This window comes from Geotrypetes seraphini, chromosome 13, assembly GCF_902459505.1.
Source record: "Geotrypetes seraphini chromosome 13, aGeoSer1.1, whole genome shotgun sequence".
Lineage (NCBI taxonomy): Eukaryota > Metazoa > Chordata > Amphibia > Gymnophiona > Dermophiidae > Geotrypetes > Geotrypetes seraphini.
The window spans coordinates 10390218-10412520 of record NC_047096.1 but is presented as its reverse complement, the minus strand read 5'-3'; the positions used below and the strand labels follow the sequence as shown (position 1 = coordinate 10412520).

The 22303-nt window shown below is 43.5% G+C and overlaps 1 protein-coding gene across 9 annotated transcripts in view; it reads right to left on the bottom strand.

Moving 5' to 3' along the window:
* Window positions 1-1138: 1138 nt before the first annotated feature.
* The window catches only part of SYCP1 (synaptonemal complex protein 1), a 327903-nt gene continuing 306738 nt past the window's right edge, over window positions 1139-22303 (bottom strand). For 8 of the 9 annotated variants that reach the window (XM_033919065.1, XM_033919068.1, XM_033919072.1 and 5 more), the window contains 2 exons: window positions 1957-2043; window positions 1139-1692 (listed from right to left, as the gene is read on the bottom strand). In XM_033919065.1, coding sequence (XP_033774956.1) covers window positions 1552-1692; window positions 1957-2043 — 228 coding nt within the window. In that variant the 3' untranslated portion in view covers window positions 1139-1551. The remainder of the gene's footprint in view (window positions 1693-1956; window positions 2044-22303) is intronic. The other variant, XM_033919067.1, reaches the window with a different exon arrangement.

Here is a 22303-nt window from a genome sequence, read left to right as displayed (position 1 = left end):
AGGGCTCAAAGGGGAAATTCTTCCCCCACTTGTTACTCCATCGCCCTAGAGAGACCAGAGGAGACTAAGCTCAAAGCTGCTACCCTCCCTCGGGTGCCCCATGGCACATGGATGCTCCTCAGCCGGCCATCTAGCATAAGTCTGGCATGAATCCTGAGACATCTATATCTAAGAATTTTAATCAAAACTGGGGTGTTTTTGAGGCAAATATAGAATTTTAAAATTGGATCGAAAAGTCCAAGAAGGCCACCACAGCAGCAATTTGGTGCCCAAAAATGGCCCCAGAGAGCTATCTAAAAGTTCCAAAAAAATGTGGGAAATGGGTTTTTAGAGGTAGGAATCCCAAAAATAAGCTCCATAAGGCAATTAAAGACCTCCCATTTATCCCATAGACTATAAATAGGCAGTATTCACAATTCTGATGGTGCTGAGCCTGCTTTAACTTAAAGAAAAGCTGGAAGATGGGGAAGATTACTACCTCAGACAAGCTTACAAAAAATTCCTCCAGATGCTTGCTTCTTTGGGCTGCCAGTCAGACTGTGTTAGAGCCTGAAAACCCAGATCCCCACAGCTTCTCGTGCATTTTTGAGGGGAGGGGAAACACAACTGGCAACCTATAAAGTCCCAGGGACTGACATGGATGGCACACAGCTTGTGCCCAAGCTCTGGCAGCAACCAGGAGTGAGCTTCACTATAAGGGGAATGGTCCCCAAGCCACAAAAGTGTTACAGCATACTGGCTAAATAGGTGCCCTGAAACAGGGTTGCCCTCCCAGCTACAGACCTCTGGCATGGAGTCTGTGCTTCCATCCAGGTAAAGCTGCCCCAGGCAACCTGGAGACCTTTATAGCACTGACAAGCCCCTGAAAGTGGACCAAAAATCCTGAAACCCCCCCCCCCCCCAAAGAGATCAGAAAGACACTCACTCATGTGTAGAAGGAGAAATTGAGGAGCAGGAGCACAGAACAGGGATAGAGGAGGCAGAGCTGAAAAAGGTAGATGACACCTTCTACACAACTCGCAATTGGAGGCAAATTACCCACTGGTTCAAGACTCATATTCCTTTTGCACTAGAATTTTTTTTTTTTTTTTAATTACAAAGTGTACTATAACAAAAATATACGAATAGATAATATGCTTCAAAAATTAAACCTTTCAAATTCTATTTCTTAAATAAAAAAACCAAACAATTTTTATTTAGGAACAAATCTGATCCAACAAGTATACAAGAACTACATATAATCAGTTACTATTGATTACCAAAATCAAATGTTTAAAACAATGCTATTACACAATAAATAAAATACTAAACGTTTCATATTTTCCACTGAATTTCCTTGTTTTGGCTTAAGTATTTTTAATCTTAAAATACAAACAATGAAAACCAATTACAGAGTAAGCATAACTACAACTGCACTATCCACAAAGTTTAATGTACATGAAATCAATCCCCCAGGGAGGATATTTTAATATGTAAAATGTTAAGTCAAAATTACCATTCTGTTGAAAAAAAGTTTGACAATCAATGAAAGAATTGTGAGATTACACAAGTTTACGTAAATAATTTTTCTGCTGCCTTATTTTTTTTCTTTCTATCCACATTAGCCACTGCAGTCCAACCGGACTCTCGCATCTTTTTAACTGTTGCAAGTTTTAATGCAGTACCAGGAGATTTTGAAACAGAAGATGGAACCTAGAAGAAAAAGTAAAATTACTTTCTCCAAAACAATATTTTCCAAGAAACAATCAGGGGTCCTTTTATCAAGCTGCGGTAGGGGTTTAACATGCGTTAAACTGCCTGCCGCACTAGCCGCTAACACCTGCATTGAGCAGGCGTTAGTTTTTTAGCCAGCCGCGGGGGTTAGCACGTGATGAAATGTCCAACGTGCTAACCCCGCTAGGGCGGCTTGATAAAGGACCCCTCAGTGTATTTTCAAAGCCGAGACTGACATAATACCTTTTTTGATGAAGTCATAAATAATGGAGCAGCTTCAGGAAGCTCCTTATATAATTTTTTGAACATATCTTCCTCTGATACCAGGCTCTTTAAACAAATAAAATGAATATGTAAATAAATGTTTATCTTGTGTATACATAATATCTGTTTTAATATTGTTACTTTATTAATTGAACTACTATTAGATATACTGACTAATTGAAAAATATTTTCTTACATGTATCACACACTGGGTTAACTCACTATCTTAAAAATCTTGGCCCTTTTTCAAACCTTAACTTATGCAATCTTTTTCTGTGCCATTTTAGACGAGGTATGGATGTATAAATGCAGATGTGTAGTGAAAATATTTAGAAAATGGGACATATTTGAAGGAAGTGATGTCACCGGTCTAAGATCGATGCCTGCAAATATCCCATAAAATGTATTTGAGGTGTGTTGGCAGAATTCCCTACCTGCTTCTACTTTGGTGGTACGATTGGCAAACGGAAGGCATCCATTTAAAAAAAAAAAAAAAAAAGAGCGACTGGTGAGGGCTGCTCGTGGCACGGGGTTGACAGAAGGCAAGCAGCGGAGGCCACAGTATAGTATGTCCTGATCGGAAAGCCCCGAACCCTGGTGCGGACATACTGACTAAGGCAGATATGAAGGAATGGCTGGCAGAGGCAAAATCTGACATTATGGCGGTCGGGCCGCAGGTGAAGGCCATTCAGGATCTTAAATCACACTTGACTGAGATGGAAGCCTGGACTGATACTGTTGAGACCAGACTGGATGCTTATGAGGAAACCGGGGCACAGAAAGGTCTAGAAGATGTGAGAGAGGAGCAGCAAGGCTTCTTAGACAAAGTGGAAGACCTCAAGAACCGCACTTGCCGTAACAATCTCCGAGTGCCCCAACATAGTGGCCCATGAGGTGATGACTAGGCTGGTCCATTGGATGCTATAGGAAGATCATTTGTAACCAGGGATTGAAAGGGCTCATCGGGCCCAGATCTAATGAGCGGTCCTGGGACTTGGTAGTGTGTTTTCAAAGCTTTCATCTGAAAGAGCACTTGATGATACGGGCACGAGAGCTTGGTACCATTAACTGGGAGGGTCATCGTTTGGAACTTTTCACAGATCTGGCTGCTTCCACCTAGCAAAAGATTCGTACCTTCAAGCCAGTGACCCGGGCTAATGTGCATTACAGGTGGACCTTCTCTTTTGGGCTGCTGGTGAAATTTAATGGCTTGCATACCAGAGTAACATCAGTCCAGGAGGCCCAGGAGTTGTTGGTGAAGGAGGGGATTGAGATCCCAGCAGAAGGAGAGGACAACCTTCTGGCCAGGACTGATCAGCAATGCTTGGAGGGCTTTCAATGGCAGAAGGTGGAATGCAGAGCCCGTACATCAGCTGGCTCCTCTGCTGCAGGCCCAACTACAGGACCCTCATGAACTCAAACTGTTTTCTACACTTGCATAGGGACTTGGTGCCCTGCTTCACATTTGATTTGGTGATATTGACCCTATGAGTTCTGTTGTTGGGTATGATTTTGACTGTGTCTGGTGAGAGCTCCCTAGTAGGGAGAGTTGTGTAATTGTAGGGGGTTGCATGTGGGAGTACTATGGTAGGGTTAGATATGGATGGATTGGATGCATGTGGAGGAAGAGGGAAGGAGTTAGTGTGGTTATATGTGTGGAAAGGAGGGTGGTTGGGGTGGTGAATGGGGTCAGTGAATGCTTCTGGGATGGGTGTTGGGGAGGTGTCTGACTGTAAGGGGATATGTTGGATTTGCAACATGAGGGTTTGAGGGGGGTGCGAGTTGGGGAGTTGTGTATTCGGGAATGTTGGTTAATAACTCCCCTAGAGTTGGGGATAGAAATAGAGATGACATTTCGGGAAGGTGTTATGGGCACTGGGAGATGATTCCTTCCTTCCAAGTTGGCGGGTTATGGTTATAGTTGGATTCCCACTATTTGACATGGGGGAAGGGGGAATGGTGGGGGACAGAGGGAGAGGTTTGGGTGGGTGGGATTTTGTCTTGGGGTTTTGTTAGACTTTTTGTTGTTTAGGGATGGCAAGGGACGAGTTGAAAATTATGTCTTATAACACTCGTGGGCTCAATTGCCCAGGTAAGTGCTCTACTTTTTGTAGGGAGCTGGAATGCCTTAGAGCAGGGGTGTCCAACCTGCGGCCCCGTTAAGTATTTTGTGCAGCCCCTGTTGCAGGCGATGCAGTGTTTTCCTCTGCTGCCCCTGGGTGTTTACCATCTTGCTGGCTCCCTACTCTATCTTGCTGCAGTGTTTGCGCAGCCCCAGAAACATTTTTTTCGGCCAATGCGGCCCAGGGAAGCCAAAAGGTTGGACACCCATAGACAGAGTGTGCTGACTGCAAAATAATGTTCTCTTTGAGGGGAGTCAGGGGAAAAGATACGGAGGGAAGAGAACATCAGGGCACGTTTTGTAGATTACTATCAACAGCTTTATACACAGGTCAAACCGAATCAGGCACAGATGAAGCATTATGTGTGGTCAGTGAATCTTGGAAAGATTGATGTATCAGATCTGGAGAGGCTTGATCGTCTTATTACCCTCATTGAAGAATATCAGGTGCTAAAATCCATGAAAGCAGGAAAATCACCGGGTCTCAATGGCTTTACAGTAAAATTTTATAAATGTTTCTGTAATCTTTTGTTACTTCCATTGCTTCATCTGTTTAATACCTGGCAGCTTGGCGTTTCTTTCTATAGATGCGGAAAAGGCCTTCGATAGGGTCTTGTGGTCATATTTGTTCAAGGTACTTGAATCTATTGGACTAGGCCAGGGGTAGGGAACTCCGGTCCTCAAGAGCCGTATTCCAGTCGGGTTTTCAGGATTTCCCCAATGAATATGCAAGAGATCTATTTGCATGCACTGTTTTCAATGCATATTCATTGGGGAAAACCTGACTGGAATACAGCTCTCGAGGACCAGAGTTCCCTACCCCTGGACTAGGCCTCGTATGCAGGCATGGATTTGAGTGTTGTATATGTAAAGGTAAACGGAAGGTATTCTGCACCATTTCTGTTAGCAAGGGGAACTAGGCAGGGATGCCCTCTCTCACCGATCTCGTTAGCGTTGGTGATCGAATCCTTGGCCCAACACATCCATGCCAATGTGAACATTGAAGGGGTTTGGATTGCAGGAGGGGAATATGTTAAACTTGTTTGCTGATGATATCCTCTTTACCATTCAGGACCCGGCTTGTTCACTGACAGCTATTCTGGGGGAACTCCGGGAATATGGTGTGGTCTATGGCTTTAAAGTTAATGTAAATAAATCCGAGCTGATGAATGTCGATCTGTAGGATGAAGCCAGGGACGAGTCGTGGGCTCAAGTTCCCGTTCGCTGGGTTAGAACATCTATACGGTATTTGGGGGTGTACTTTGGGCCTCTGGGTGCTAACCTTTATGACCTGACCTATGTCCCACTGCTTCACCGGATTCGTAAGGATTTAGGTGGGCAGGAATGTATTTCTCTTGGACAGGGCGCATAGAAGTGGTAAACATGATGCTTCTTCCCCAATTTTTGTTTCTTTTTCAGTCTTTGCCTTTATGTGTATCTCGGCTAGTTTTGGTGGACCTACAGAAAAGAATCTCCAAGTTTATCTGGGCGAATAGGTGCCACTCAGCTGCAAGTGCTTATGGAGTGGCAAGCTCAGGAATGTAAACAATGGGTTCATATTGAACAAGAAGCAGTTGGACACACACCATTGTTAGCATGTCTCTGGGACAAGACTTTTTGCATACTGTTCACTTTGGTTGGTGGATGGGTGGGGGTTGATGTTTATTGCTTATTTTCATATTGGGTGTGTACATTGTTTGTATGCAGACTGTATAGTTTATAGATAAGTATTTTGTATTTTGTTGTATAGGAGATTGTCCTATTGGTGTTTCTTTTTCTTTGTGGTTTGCTTTGCTATTTTTTCAATAAAAATAAAAATTTTCAAGTTAAAAAAAGGGACATATTTTATAAGACCAGAGCTGAATATATAAATATCAATAGACATTATTTCTGCTCCCAGGGAAAAACAGTAAAAGAAAAAAAAAAAAAGTGTATAGGAGATACAGGTGAATAATCAAAAAATACTGTTAATGTAGGTGTGGAAATCCAGCCTCCAGTGGTTGTCAAACAATGAGATCCACCAACTAAGTGCCATACTGGGTTGCACTTACATGGCTTTACCAAGCAATGACTAGAGCAGTCATAAAGACAGTGGTTAATGCCAAGTGCGCATAATCTGGGCCTGAAATATATACAGTGCCTACTATTGGAACCTGCCACATGCAAAATGGAGGCTAGGAGAAAGCAACATATTTCTGGCAATACATCTTGACACTACTACTCATGCAAAACAAGGAGCAGCTATTCAGGGAGAACAGGCTTAGGATCCTATAGGCAACAACAAGAAGGCTCTGGGAGGATATCTGGAAGACCCTAGCAAGGAAAAGACCTACACTGCCAGCAAGCCCCTATATTTACCTCACCTAGGTGATACCCTGCCAAGCCACATAGCTAGCAAAACGCTGACATCACATGTACACAGCAGACCTCTGTCTCTTATAGGCTAAGTAGGAGTCTCCCAACTGCATTGCTGCTGGTGGGGGGGAGGTACTTCAAAGCAAAGTTACTTACCTATAGCAAGTGTTCTCTGAGGACAGCAGGCATATATTTTCTCAGTTAGGTGATGTCATCCATGGAACCCGATACGGAGAGTTACCAAGTGTACTGTCACTTAAAATTCTAAGGCACTGTCCATACTGCACATGAACCGGTGCGTTCCTGCCTGACATCAGGTCATGAGGCCTACAGTTCAGTAACAAAGCTAAGAAGCCAACTAGGGGAGGTGGGCAGGTTGTAAGAAGATATAGCACAGTTACTTACTGTAACAGGTGCTATCCTGGGACAGCAGGCAGATATTCCACGAAGCCCTGGCACAGACAGTGAAAAGTGTATCACTTTAAGCTTTAGCAAGGCTTTTAGACTGCCTGCACGAGTGCCTTCCCACCTGATGCCAGCTTGTGAGGTCATCAGTTTGATGCCCAAGCAAAGAAGCCAACTAGGGGTGGTGGGCAGGTTGTGAGAATATCTGCTTGCTGTCCCAGGATAAAGCACAGTTACTTACTGTAACAAGTGTTATCCAGGGACAGCAGGCAGATATTCTCATATGTAGGTGACATCCACGGAGCCCTGGTATAGATAGCTTTAAAAGTGCATCGCGACTTAGTTTTTAGGAACTTCATGACTTCCCACCCGACATAGGCTCGCAGTACCTCAATTCCATAAGCAAGCTAAGAAGCCAACCAGGGGAGGTGGGTGGGTTGTGAGAATATCTGCCTGATGTTCCTGGATAACACCCGTTACGTTAACTGTGCTTTATCACAAGACAAGCAAGCAGCATATTCTCACATGTGGGACTCCTTAACTTACTACAAAGGAGGGAGTGTTGGCCATTAAGAAAATAAATTTTGAAAAACTGCTTGGCCAAAGTGACCATTCCATCTGGAATAGGATTCCAGAGAGTAGTGAGACATGAATGTATGAACTGAGGACCAAGTAGCAGCTTTACAGATCTTATCAATAGGAGTGGAATGTAAGAAAGCAACTGAAGCTGCTATAGCTCAGATTTTGTAAGCTGAGACATGACCCCAAGGTGCAGTCCAGTCTGAGCATAACAGAAGGCAATACAGGCCGCCAACCATATGGAAATTGTTCATCTCCTTTGATCCTAACAGGTTGGGATGGCCTGTATCCAAGAGAACTGTTGAGATGTTCTATGTGGCTGAGTTCACTGTAAGCAAGTCAATACACCTTTGCAGTCCAAAGTATGAAAAGCCATTTCTCCAGGGTGAAAATGAGTCTTGGGAAAGAACACTGGAAGCAATTGATTGAAATGAAATTCAGTGACTAAATTTGGATGGGTGTGAAGCACTACTTTGACATGTTGGAACATTGTAAAAGGTGTGTACGCCACCAGCTCTTGAAGCTCGCTCACTCGATGCGCAGAAGTAATGCAGATGAGAAATACTACTTTCTAAGTGAGATATTTGAGATAAGCTAAAGACATTGGTAAAGGGAGGCTTCATGAGTCTAAAGAAAACAACATTAAGGTCCCAAACCATTGGAGGTGGTTTGAGAGGTGATTTGACATTGAAAAGTCCTTTCATGAATGTGGCAACAAGAGGATGAGCAGTAAGAGATTTACCATTGACTGGTCCATGAAAAGCATTGATAGTACTAAGATGAATTCTAACTGAAATGATTTTAAGACCTGAGTTGGATAATAATAATAACTTTATTCTTATACTAGTCTTTAAGCCCATTACATTAACGGGTGCTAGAATAGATGTGTGTGTCTGTCTTCCTTTCTTTTTCTCTCTCTCTCCTTGGCTTTCTGTCTCTCTCTTTCCTCGGCTGTCCACCATCACCCATTGCCTGCTCCCCCTGTTCAGCAGTAGCCTTTCTCCCTTCCTTTTACCTCCCCCGTGTCCAGCAGCACCCCTTCCCGGCTCCCCCTATCCAGCAGCACCCCTTTTCCCTTCGTTTTACGTCTCCCCCGTGTCCAGCAGCACCTCTTCCTTGCTCCCCCTGTCCAGCAGCACCTCTTCCCTGCTCCCCCTATCCAGCAGCACCCCTTACCTGCTACCCTGTCCCTCTTCCCTGCTCCCCCTGTCCAGCAGCACCCCTTACCTGCTCCCCCTGTCCAGCATGCAGCTTCCTTGTCGTTTGCGTCTGCCCTCCTCTTCTTTAAAGCAGCCTACTGAGGATTGCGGCCGGCTGTAGCGAACCTTGCAGGCTGCTCTGCACCTCAGTAACACGTTCCCTCTGACGCGATTGCATATGTCAGAGGGAACGTGCTACTGAGGTGCAGAGCAGTCTGTGAGGTTCGCTTCAGCCGACCACGATCCTCAGTAGGCTGCTTTGAAGAGAAGCAGTGCCGTCGGACAGCAGTTGGTGAGTGAGGGCGGGAGGGGAGAGTCGCCGGCGTGTTCCCTGCCTCCGTGTTCCAAAATGGAATTTGGCATGGAGGGACACAGCACGGCAGTAGCGATCAGAAAACCCTAAATGCGAATGAGTAGCAAAGAGTGCAAAAGATGTGAAATTCCTGAAGATGTTGTGCAGGAATATATTTATCAAAAGCAGGTAGTTTTCGTACAAGATGTTTCACGTAGCAGGATATGTAGAAATTGTAGTTAAGGACCCTGTTCGCCAACATGGAATTTTGATAAAGGTAGCATCCAAATTTGTCCATAATTTGGCCTTCACGCCCTGGTAGCACCAAGGCATACTTTCGAAGCAAAGGACTTTTTTTTTTTAAGATTCTACAACCAAGTATTGATGCTGAAGCTGCACTTTATCAAACTCCGGAGAAGAAATGATTCTATAAATAGAATCCAGCTTTCTAGGAGCCACTGTAATAATAATAACTTTATTTTTATATACCACAATATCACAAACAGTTCAGAGCGGTTTACAGAGGAAGAGACTGTATACAGACAGCGATGATATAAAAAAACTTTCAAAATTACATTAACATGGTAAGATTAATCAATTTTTCCTGGAAGTATTTTAGAAGTACATCATGGCAGAAATGAAGTCAGAGAAATTTGTCAAAGAGATAAGTTTTGATTGACTTCCTAAAAGTTTGGTAAGAAAGAGCGTTTGAGATAGTTGGTCAAGGGTGTTTCCCAATTCTTATGAAGAGTCTCTTTAAGAATGCCGTGCAATGGTAATTTAAATAGTTCTTTGGGAGGCTCATCATAGTCCAAACCCTCTAAATATTCAGCACTGAATGCTGAGTCAGCTTCCAGTTTAACAGGTAGGTCCTTGCCTAACTGCCTAATAAATTTAGTAAAAGACAGTCTTTTGATAGGAGATCTTGTCTTTGCTGGAGATTTCTGAGGAGAAGGTTCTGAAGAGGTATCATAAAGCCTCAGTTGCAGAGAGATAGGCATCTGTTTCAGACTGTAAATCAGAGTCATAAAGAAGCTTTGGAAAAGGTGTACGTCGAGGAGATAGACACTTTAGACTACTCCAGTACCGATCTGAGGAAGAAGATGAGGAAGTACGACGTGAAGCTCTCTTTCGCTTGGAAGAACACGATGGAAATGCAGCATCATTCCTACAGAAATTGGTGCTTCTTTGACTTTGAACGTCGAGTGGAAGAAAATGAGCGTCGATGTCTCGATGAAGTTGATCGATGCACCGATGGACAGCTTGATCGTCAATGTGATGACCGATGTCTAGGAATAGAGCATCAAGAGGATTGATGATGACTGGATGAAGATCGATGCCAATGCTCTGCTGAAGAGCTGACTGCGGTACATGGGGCTTCAAGGCCGTGTGCTCAGACCGGGTAGGCACTGAGGGAGTTGATGCTGGTACCTGAAGTTTGAAAATATCACCCAGCTCCCTTCGGGAAAAACTCATCAAACTTTTCCAGGAAAGAAAGCACCCGTACCTCTGGCTTATCTGCCAGTACCATTGGTACTACTGCTTGCCTCAGACAGGGTGACCTTGACGAGAATGCACACCTAGAAGAGACGAGTCATAAAAGTGAGCGACGCTGCTTGGTCTACATCACATGACTCAAAGCTGGTGAGTCCTATGATATTTGCTGGGAAGGTGGCGGCTCTGTAGCCAACTTACCTGATGTGCAAGATCTCCTGAATCCAATGCAGGAGTCTTCGATGTTGATGGTTGCTGCGAGGTCTTATCGATGTCCATGGCAGCCCCAAAGAATTTCTCTTGCTGAAGTCTACGGCTTTTAATCAAGTGCTTGTGCTAGGTTTCCACCTGGCACAGGGCACAGGTTTCCACCTGGTGTTCAGGCCCAAGACACTACAAGCACCAACTATGTGGGTCGGTGATAGAAATAGCCCTCTGACACCTGCAGCACTATTTAAAACCCATTAACGTCTAGACATGGATGGAAAGACCGTGTTAGCAAGATTAAACTCAACTGTTGAAGAGAAAACAAATCCTAGAAAGGCAAAGCCCATGAGGAAAAAGAGAGAAAGAATGTCTTTTATTTTTTTTTTTTTTACTAATAAGGCCAAAAAATAGAAAAATTACGCAAAGCAGAAAGGCAGGCAAAAAGAACTGAACAGAGTTCAGAAAACACGAGTTCTTTGCGCCGCAGAAAATGAATAACCGAGGTACCACGAGCCTACGTCGAGCGGGAAGGCACTTGTGCTTGCGCAGTGCGGGCAGTCATGAAGTTTCTAAAAACATAAAGTGGCGATGTACTTTTAAAGCTGTCCATACTAGGGCTCCATGGATGACGTCAGGAAAACGTTGCCTAGGCCGGTGTCGAAGAGAATTCTTAAGATACTCCCAAGCGCCGAGACAGACAACCTGCTTCTGGATAGGTTGACCAACCAGCCCAGCGACTGTAGAAACTCCACAACCCGAGCCGTAACTCGGGAGCTCTCCAGAAAAGACTTTGCTCAAATCTCAGTCATCTAGATAAAGATGAACCAGAATGCCCTCCTTGTGCAAGGTCACTGCTACCACCACCTTAAAAGTTTCCTGTTTAAGGCTCTCTTAAAAGTTTCATATTTAATGATGATTTTGAGAGCTGAAACATGGGACTTATCCCATAATAATTAACCTCTTCACAATGACAACCTAGCCTTTTTAAGCTACTATTTTACCCTTCCTTTTGTTTTTCCCTTAATTGTTTCTTTCCCAGTACAATTGTAGTTCTACCCGCCTTCCATTTGTTCTTGTAGGACATAAGTGTTCTTCCCAAGTTTTGTAAATCACTTAGAAAGTTGTATACGCATTTAATCAAATTTTAAATAAAACTTGTTAACTTGGATAACTTAACCTTGGTGAAAATCTGCGGAGCCATGGCCAGACCAAAAGGAAGCGCACAGAACTGATAGTGCTTTCCCAAAATCACAACATGAAGGAATCGCTGATGAGAGGCTCAAATCGGATTATTAATTATTTAAAAGATTTATCAACCGCTTATTCCTGTGGCATTACAAACAAGACTTATACAAATATCTTGCATTACAAATGAATAATTTAATCTTAAAACCCAGATTTCATAATTCTTCACAGTATCAGTTATCCTAAAACTAGCAGGCAACAACATATCTTTTATTGAAAAGCTTATAGGAATAATGTAGTTTTAAGTATTTTTTAAAGTTCTGGATGTCAGATACGGTCCTCAGTGGTCCTGTTAATTTGATTATGAAGATAGGCCTCCGTAAGTTTGAGGGAAGTCAGAAATTCTCCAGGTAGGACTGCTAGAATCACAGACTTCAGGGTCTTCATGCGGAAAGATGGAAACTGGAGTATCCTGTTCATACCTTTCAAATCTAAAATGGGCCAAAAAGACACCTCTTTCTTGGGCACCACGAAGTAAATGGAGTACCTGCTGGTGCGAATCTTTTGAGGAGGAACCAGAACCACAGCTTTGCAGTATGCCAAAAAGCCTGCTTCTTCCAAGCTGTCTGACAAGAAGACAGGAAACAATCTGGTAAGGGCTGGTAAAACTCTATAGAGCATAGCTGTCCCAAATCACCTCCAGAACCCATTGATCCAAGGTGATCTCAGTCCACCCCCTGTAAAAGTCCCACAACCGGGCGTGTACTAGAACCAGAGGAAAGACCCACAAGGAGTCACTAGGCTGGACAGGTGGAGCAGGGTCCACGGGAGGAGTCATGACCTCCCCGACGGGCCACCTGAAAGGACTGCATGTGTTGAAAGCACCCCCTGGAAGGGAAGGAGGCCATACCGCAGTCAGGGTGATACCTGAAAAAGTCACATCTTAGCTTGGATGGTCCTCCGGAAGCCGAGGCACTTTATAACCACTCAAGGCTTGAACAAGCTTATCCAACTCCTCCCCAAAAATGAAGGAACCCCTAAAGGGAAACTTACTGAGCTTAGCCTTAGAAGCCATGTCTGCCAACTAACCCTGCAGCCAGAGGGTAAGGTGAGCGGCCATGCCGAGGGCCATCAATTTGGCATCTGAAAGATAAGAAGTACTGAGCTCAATCTTAGCAACTTACTGATGCACCAAGGACCAATTATCAGATTCCCGGTCAAGGGACCGCCCGAGCAACCAAACCTCCACAAATCACCACCTGGACAGCCAAGGCAGCCACATCAAAACTCTGCTTAAGAAGAGACTCCATCTTACAATCCTGTGAGTCCCTCAAGGCCGAACAGCCCTTAATTGGCAAGTATGTCTACATGCAATAGCCAAGACTACTGCATCGACCACAGAGGACTTAAAGGTATTCCTATCCCCATTAGGAATGGGATAGAGCCTGGTCATTGCCCATACCAAGCGAAAAGGTGCGTCTGGAGTCTTCCACTGTGCATGCATATCCCTGATGCATAGAAAAACAGCGGGAGGCTGACCAGATCCCCCAAAACAGGGGGTCCATAACACCAGGGGGGTCTTTAGCTTCCTCCTCAAAATGCAAAACTGAAGAAACTTGCAGAATAAGCTCCTGCAACTCTTCTCGATTAAAAATTTGCACAACCGATGCATCCTCGCTAGCTGCCGTCTCCGAAAAACATCCACCCACATCCATCCACTGTCGGCGGTAAGAAAATCCTTATTTTCCTGACCTTCGGTGGCTTAAAGCCCTGTGTAAGTGTTAAGAGGTAGACCGGGCTTCCCCACTGCCTGCTGCCGAAGCCGACAAGGATTCTCCTTCACAGAGGCCAGAGCACTTTGTGCACACGCCGGCCACGCTCATCAGGTACACGATGAACATTTTTTCCCTTTAAAAGTGCTCACTGCAAAAACAGCTACAACCCCCCCCCCTTTGCTGGTTAATAATAAAAGCCAATTACAGTCAATTGAAGCTAATTGAAAGCTTCCCTTCAGACCGACACTGCCTCAAGATTTTTTTTTTCTTTCAATACAATTTTAGTAAGCAGACCCCATTAGCTCTCAAAGCTTACAGCAGAGGCACCTCTAGCAACAACAACAACAAAACATTTTTTTTGGGGGGGGGAATGGGGGAAGAGTCTTGACCTGTTGAGTGTGGCACCCCCGAAATGGTCCCCCAACTCAATCCAGCACCACAAAAAAGGACAAGAAGGCCAAATCAAAATCCAACAGGCCCTACAGAAAGACTGCACTGGCTGGAGACTCAGAACAAAACTGATTGTAGATAGGACTACACAGCCTACTTATACTACAGCCAAAATTCATTGTCTCAGTCTCCACCTGTTGGCAGAGGAACGTAAACTCATTCATATCTGTGCTGGTCTGGAGGGATGCTAAAGAATGGCCATTCTGAGATGTACTTGTTCTCAGTGCATCTATCTTGTTGAACCATTTAAAAATGTCTAAAAGAAAAACACATAAAACAAGCCATTGTGATGGAGGAACTAGTATTTTAGTAGACTGGCCACACAGACATTCTAGCAGAGAAGTGGGACACTGGAGTGAACTTCATATAAAAAGGCACAGATACACATCTCACCATAACCCCCTTACATTGTATAGTGAGCCCTCCAAAACCCACTAGACCCAACTGTGCACCACACCAATAGCACTTTTGCCTGCAGGTATTACCTATATGTAGGTACAGTAAGATTTGGAAGGCTCACATAACCCAATATAGGTGTAGTAGGTAAAGTAGACTATGGGTCTGGGTCCAAACTCTATGGTTCACTACGCTGCCCACCAAGCTACTCCAAGAACCTGCTTGTTGCTTTACCAGGACTGGTCATAACATCTGCAGCTATCAGATAGGCAGGTACATACAGTTTCATTCACATATTTGGGGAGAGGGTCAGTGAGCGGAGGGGGAGTGTGGGAGGGTCATGATTACATCTCTCCAGTAGTCATCTGGTCAGTTTGGGCAGCTTTTTGGTACTTATTTTTTGTTAAAACAGGACTAGACCTAAACATCCAAGTTGTGTCCTGTGTGTGCTTTAAAATGTTTGATTATGGCAGATACATATCCAAGTCATGAGCCCTACTGCTGTCCACACAACACCTTCAATGCACCTCCTTGAGATTTAGATGAACTGCAGATGAACAGCATAGAAATCAATTTAGAAAACAGGTTTGGCAAGAAAAACTTCATGCCACTTTTAGACGTCTTTCTTTTTTGAAAATTACATCTTTCTAATTGAAAACAGATGTGATAGATGATTTTGCATGTCCCCAAACATGACCATTATACTTCCAGAGACAATATAGGCATATCCAAACCTGCAATGGTGAAGTCTGTAGACAGCATAGATCAGATACCTATGAAAAATAAAGGTGAAAAAACAGTGTGACAAGGTGGTGGCTGCTGCCGGAAGGATGCTGGGTTGTATAAAGAGAGGCATAGCCAGTAGAAGGACGAAGATGTTGATGCCCCTGTACAGGTCGTTGGTGAGGCCCCATTTGGAGTATTGTGTTCAGGTTTGGAGACCGTATCTGTCAAAGGACGTAAGAAGACTTGAAGCAGTCTAGAAGAGGGCGACGAAAATGATAGGAGGTTTGCGCCAGAAGACGTATGAGGAGAGACTGGAAGCCCTGAATATGTATACTCTAGAGGAAAGGAGGGACAGGGGAGATATGATTCAGACGTTAAAATACTTGAAGGGTATTAACGTAGAACAAAATATTTTCCAGAGAAAGGAAAATGGTAAAACCAGAGGACATAATTTGAGGTTGAGGGGTGGTAGATTCAAGAGCAATGTTAGGAAATTCTACTTTACGCAGAAAGTGGTGGATGCCTGGAATGTGCTCCCGAGAAAGGTGGTGGAGAGGAAAACGGTGACGGAGTTCAAAGAAGCATGGGATGAACATAGAAGATCTAGAATCAGAAAATAATAGTAAATATTGAACTAAGGCCAGCACTGGGCAGACTTGTATGGTATGTGTCTGTATATGGTCTTTTGGTTGAGGATGGGCTGGGGAGGGCTTCAATGGCTGGGAGGATGTAGATGGGCTGGAGTGTGATTTGACGGAGACTTTGAAAGTTGGAATCCAAGCACAATACTGGGTAGAGCTTTGGATTCTTGCCCAGAAATAGCTAAGAAGAAAAAATTTAAATTAAAAAAATTTAAATTGAATCAGGTTGGGCAGACTGGATGGATCATTTGGGTCTTTATCTGCCGTCATCTACTATGTTACTATGAAGGCAGATAAAGACTATGGGGTTCATAATCAATAATAAAAAAAAATGTCTAATAAGTGTCCTAAATGGCTACTTGGACGATCAAAAAGCCTGATCATCCAAGTACCCTTAATTAAAGTTGGTTTTTAGACGTATCTAAAAACAGCTTAGGCCTTTCCCCTGCCTCTAAACGCACAGAGAGAAAAGAGGCATGTTTAGAGGAGGGGAAAGGGCAGGCAGTGGGCGGGAGGTGGGCCGACCTACACCTAGGCATACAACAGGTATAACCAAAACATTTGACAGGTTGCCTAGTCGGCACTTAGACCTTTTTGACTTAGACGAAGTCAAACCAGGTCTAAGTGCCAAAAAAGGGGCCGCTGAGCTGATGGCCGCTGGCGCGATCAGTTCAGCAGCCCTGAAACCTACCAACCGCAACCATTGCGGCAGGAGAGATGCCTCATCTCCCCTACCGCGATGTGATCACCCCTCCTGGCTCCTCCTTCGCCTAAAAGCCCTTCTGTTGGACGTTTGGGGCTTAGGCATTTTTTTGGTTTATTATGGCCAAAAAGTGTAGACGTCGTGGGGGTGTACTTGTACACGTAGTGGTGATCTGGGCGTTTAGTAGAGGCAGGCCATAATCAAAACAAGGAAGTTTGTTTTGGTTATGGACACTTCCCTGCTGCTTTGAACGTTTAAGGACTTAGGCCAAAAGGGACTTAGACGTTTTTTTTTATTATGCCCCTCTATATGGCCTTGTGACAGACTCATGGGATTTCCCTCTTTAAGAGTGCAGTTATGCTACTGGGCAGTAGAGGGTGTTAGGCAATTGGGAAAAGACTACAGGTCCCAGAATGCCTTGTGCTTTAGAGCTCATTGCTGAGTCAGAAGTGCGGGACTCAGGCAAGGTTGAGTGCTTCTGCCCAGAGTTAAATGATTTAGAGAGAACCTAGTAGGAGAAGTCCTAAGGGAAGAGCTCCCTGAGAGAGAGAAGGGAGCTTCCAGTTTTCCTAGATGTGGGCTAAGGCAGAAGCCCGGGAAAACTGAAGGCTGCCTTCTGAAACTAAGGGAATGGAATAGCACAGTTACTTACTGTAACAGGTGTTATCCAGGGACAGCAGGCAGATATTCTCACATGTGGTTGACGTCATCCATGGAGCCCCGGTACGGACACTTTAAAAGTGCATCACTACTTTAAGAAATTTAGAAAGTTCGCAATAGCTCGCACTGCGCATGTGCGAGTTCCTTTCCACCCGACGTGGGCGTGCAGCTCCTCAGTTCAGTAAGCCAGCTTAGAAGCCATCTAGGGGAGGTGGGTGGACTGTGAGAATATCTGCCTGCTGTACTTTATCCCAGGACAAGCAGGCAGCATATTTTTTTTTAAAATATCCTTTATTCATTCTTACATATGGGACTCCTTAGCTTACTACAATGGGATGGAGAGAGTGCTGGCCATTAAGAAAATAAATTTTGAAAAACTGCTTGGCCAAAGTGAGTATCCCATCTGGAATAGGATTCCAGACAGTAGTGAGACATGAATGTATGAACTGAGTATCAAGTCACAGCTTTACAGATCTCATCAATAGGAGTAGAGCGAAGAAAAGCTTCTGATACTGCCATAGCTTGAACTTAATGGACTGTGACCCGACTCTCCAGTTGCAACGTGAGCAAGCATAACAGAACAATATGCAGGAAGCCAACCAGTTGGAAATCATTCTCTTGGAAACAGAATGATCCAACTTGTTAGGATCAAAGGAGACAAAAAGTTGAGAAATATTCTATGCGGCTTTATTGTGTTGAGATAATAGGCCAAAGCCCGCTTGCACTCTAGAATGTGAAGAGCTGTTTCTCCTGGATGAGAAAGAGCCTTAGGAAAAAATACTGGCAGCACAATTGATTGATTGAGATGAAATTCAGTGACTACCTTTGGAAAGAACTTTGGATGGTGCAAAGCACAACCTTGTTATGGCAAATCCGCCTCTAATGCTTGAAGTTCACTTACTCTTCTGGCAGAAGTGAGAGAAATGAGAAAAAACTATATTCCAAGCAAGGAATTTGAGATGACCCTTAGATATTTGTTCAAATGGAGGCTTCTTCAACTTAACAAGAAACACACTGAGATTCCAGACCACTGGAAGTGGTTTTAGAGGTGGTTTCACATTGAAAAGTCCTTTCATGAATCTGGAGATCAGAGGGTGAGCAGAATTGACATCTTGCTTCGAGAAATAATGACGCTATGATGGGCGTGCATCGAGAAACTCGATACTGAGGAAGATCTCGATGTATGAAAAGGAGTCACTGGTACCGCATGCTACTAGTAGGTACCGAAGGTGCAGCAGGAGTCCAAGCATGGTTGCTTGAATAGGTGATCTGTTGCAGAAATGCATGCATCAAGAGACTCGATGCGAGATATGCCAATAGCGCTATTCAATGGTGATGTCCACTGGTACTGACAGGGATCAGTAACACAGAAAAATCCCAAGTTGCTGGAAATCCTACTCCAGGCCTAAGATTTCCTAAAAGAAGAATAATATGTAGAAATAAGAAAAAACATTTTTCTTGTTTGTTTCAATTTGGGTTTTTTTAGCCCCAGATACAGAAGCAGCAGGAGAGGATGATACTGAGCTGAAGTAAAACGAAGGCTGAAAAGCTGTCAATGCTGTTGGCAGGAGCAAAGGGTTTAAAATTGTCTAAAGGCCCCTTCACACCAAAACTTTTATTGAGAATTTAAAAAGGTAGAAAATAAAAACAACAAATAAGTAAATAAAATAACAGTAAAAAATGAAATAGTGAAGGGGAAATGCAAACTCGAGGGAATTAAGTTCAGATACGTCTTCTTCACTCCACGGAAAATGAATAACTGAAGACCTCACGAGCCGGCATCGGGCAGGAATGCACTCATGCATGTGTGGTGTGGGTAGTCTGAAATCTTTGCTAAAAGCTTAAAGTGACAGTATACTTTACCACTGTCTGTACCGGGCGCCGTGGATGACGTCGCCCACATGCGAGAATATGCTGCCTGCTTGTCTAAGAATAAAGACAATTATACCTATGCTATGCATTTACTTTAGGCCCCTGAGTTCAGCTAATCAGGGTGCCCAAATTTAGGGCCTCATTTTTTTTTAGTATCAGCCATAAACATATTGGAAGTGAGCTTAATGAATCAGGATCAAATTTATATTTATGGGAAAAGTGTCTGGCCCTAGTACTGCATCTCAGGGAGAAGTGGAAACTTGAAAAAGACTACAAAGAACAAAAAGATAGCAATAAATATCACCAAAGTAAATATTTTACCAGGAGGTCTGTATGGTCTGAGCTATCTGACTGAGCATCAAATTCTAAAGCAACTTTTCTCTTCTTTTTCATTGCTGCTTCTGCATGTTGATTTATAGTTTCTCTTTGGACTTTTTCATATTTTGGTGGAGTCTTCACATTATAGGTCTACCCAAAAATTAGAGAAAAAACTAAACATATATCAGTCTTACAATATAATTAATGCAATAAGAAAACATTTGTATATTCTTTTTATAAGAAACCTATTGCTGAATTTGCTGAAAACAATGGGGTTGCTGAAAAATATTTTCAAGACAATTGAGACAAGGCATGGTTATCTTAAGGAAATTAGATTTTACCTAATTTTCTTTCATAGAGTCCCTCCAGACCGGAAGATCAGTATCTTACCTTGATAATCTTCTTTCTAGTAGAAAGGCATTATAGTCCTGAACCATAGGTTATTCTCCTTTAATTGCAAGTTGTGTAGAAGGTCTCATCTACATTTTCCAGCTCCACTTCCTACATACCTGGGCTGTGCTATAGCTCCTCAGTTTGTACCAAAGTAGTTGAAAACCACTATAAGCAGAGCAAGAAAAATTTAAGGGGTACGGAGACTTCCCTGACAAAGCCAAATCTGTTCTGCTCTGTAACGATTACAATAAACAAATCAATTTAAATAGGAAAAAGAGATTATGTACTTACCCTGGTAAGCTCTTTTCCAGTAGATAGGTAAGATATTCTAGACCAGTGTTCTTCAACCACTGGTCCGCAGAAAATTCCTGCTGACCTGCACAGGGCCAGCAAAATCCCTGCTGGTCTGTGCAGGTATGGCGAGAGCCTCCAACACTAGCTTCCTCCCCTCCGAGCAGCTCTCAGTACTTGCTTGCAGCAGCGATTCACTTCGTCAGCCTTGGGGCTTTTGTTGAGTCATGGCCTGCCTCTGATGATGCAACTTCTTCTTTCCTCAGATGTGGCACAACCCATCAAAGGACCTAAGGCTGCCTAAGTGAATTGCTGCTGGGATGGGAGTGAAGGGAAGGAAGCCACTGTTGGAGGCTAGGAAGCTGCTGGATAAAGGTAGAGCTGCTATTGGACCTTGAGGGAGGGAGGAGAGATGCTACTGGGAGGGGAGGAGGGAAAGGGAAGGGAGTTACTGTTGGATAGAGAGAGGAGGGAAGGGAGAAGGGGTACTGCTGGACAGGGGAGGAGGAAAAAAGGAAGGAAACAGCTGGCAAGGAGATTAGAGGAGGGGAAGGGGTCAGGGTGGAATGGAGAGATCAGATGAGGGAAAGGGGAGAGATAGGAATGAGAAAGTAGAGAGAGCTTGATGCTGGGAAGGGGGGCAGCAGAGAAATAAGGAGAGAGAGACAAAGATGCTAGATCTGGTGTAGGAGAGAGAAAAATGAAGAGAAAAGTGAAGCTGGAATGGATCATGTAAAAAGAGAGGGGGCACAGGCTGGATGGAAAGGGGAGAGGGGCATAGAAAGAAGGCAGATACCATATGGAAGGGAGAGAGGGCAGACAGTGGATAGAAGGGGCAGATGCTGGATTGAAGAGACAGAGGGCAGAAGCTGGAAGGAAGAGAGTGAAAAGAAGATGAAATCAGAAACTAGAGACAACAAAAGGTAGAAAAAAATAATTTTATTTCTATTTTGTGATTAGAATATAATGGATTTGAAATATGCATCTTCCTAAAGCTGGTGTTAGACATAACTGGGGACTGCAAAGCCCAGGCAGTGCTTCTTTAGCTTCCAGCTGGCTTAGGGCTCTCTCTGGCCAGGAGGGGCAGTTGCCCTAGTTTCACTCCCCTGTCATGTGTGACTGCAGTATTCTGTTAGCATGATATTTCTGTGTAGCATTCTAAAATAATTTGGCTTATTCCGTTTTCTTGATAGCAGATGGGATATATGCAAAGGGGATGGGAGACAGGGGTTTTGTTGATCCTTGCTCTATATTATTTGTATTTATAAAATGACAATTATACAGAATATTGTTTCTTTTTATATTTTAATAAAATACGTTCAATATAAAATCATAACTAAGGGCTTCTGCAAATGGGATCAGATGGTTTGCGGGGACCGAGCTCTTGGGGATGGGGAAGAAACATTTTTTTAAATTTCAGACTTAGTAGTTTGCCGGTCCACAAAATAATTATTTTATTTCCACCGGTCCATAGGTGTAAAAAGGTTGAAGAGCACTGTTCTAGACAAATGGATTATTTCCCCATAGCCGCATGCTGCTGCAGAAGGAATCCACTCCGGATTTTTTTGCTCTGCCTCTACTTTACTTTACTTTACTGGGTTCTCTAGCTTCATCTACTGTATAGTCATTACCTAAGTACTGAGAGCCACCCAATACATATAAACTAGAGGCACCTGTAGCAATAGGCTTAAGCCAACTGTTCTGCTCAAGAATTAACTCAACAGTCTTACTCCCCTTTTGAGAAAATCAGATCTTGACCCAAGTGACACTTCTCACTATAGACTGATTGCTAATATATCTTGTTTAACTAACTATGGAATCAATCGTTGCCAGCCAATTCCCAAGTTACCTGGAGAAGTTTTCTATTCTCTTACCTTTTCGGCATGGGTTTCGCTCGAATTTTAGTACAGAAACTCTTCTGGTTTCTCTCCTCTCAAAGATCCAGCAATTACAGTCTTGTAAGAAGCATGCTATCTTACTTCAGTTCGATCTGTCTGCAGCTTTTGATGTAGTCAACCATAATATTCTGCATTACCTGCTTTCAGAAATTGGCCTTGATCAGACTGTCCTGGAGTGGTTCGATAAATTTTTATCCCTCTGTTCTTATTCAGTTAACATGGAAGGATCTAACTCAAAATCGTAGAAAGCCATTTGTGGTGTTCCCCAGGGTTCTCCATTGTCACCAATCTTATTTAACATCTATATGAGTACATTGAAATTCTATGATTTGAATACCCGAGAAACTTTATTAATATACGCCAAT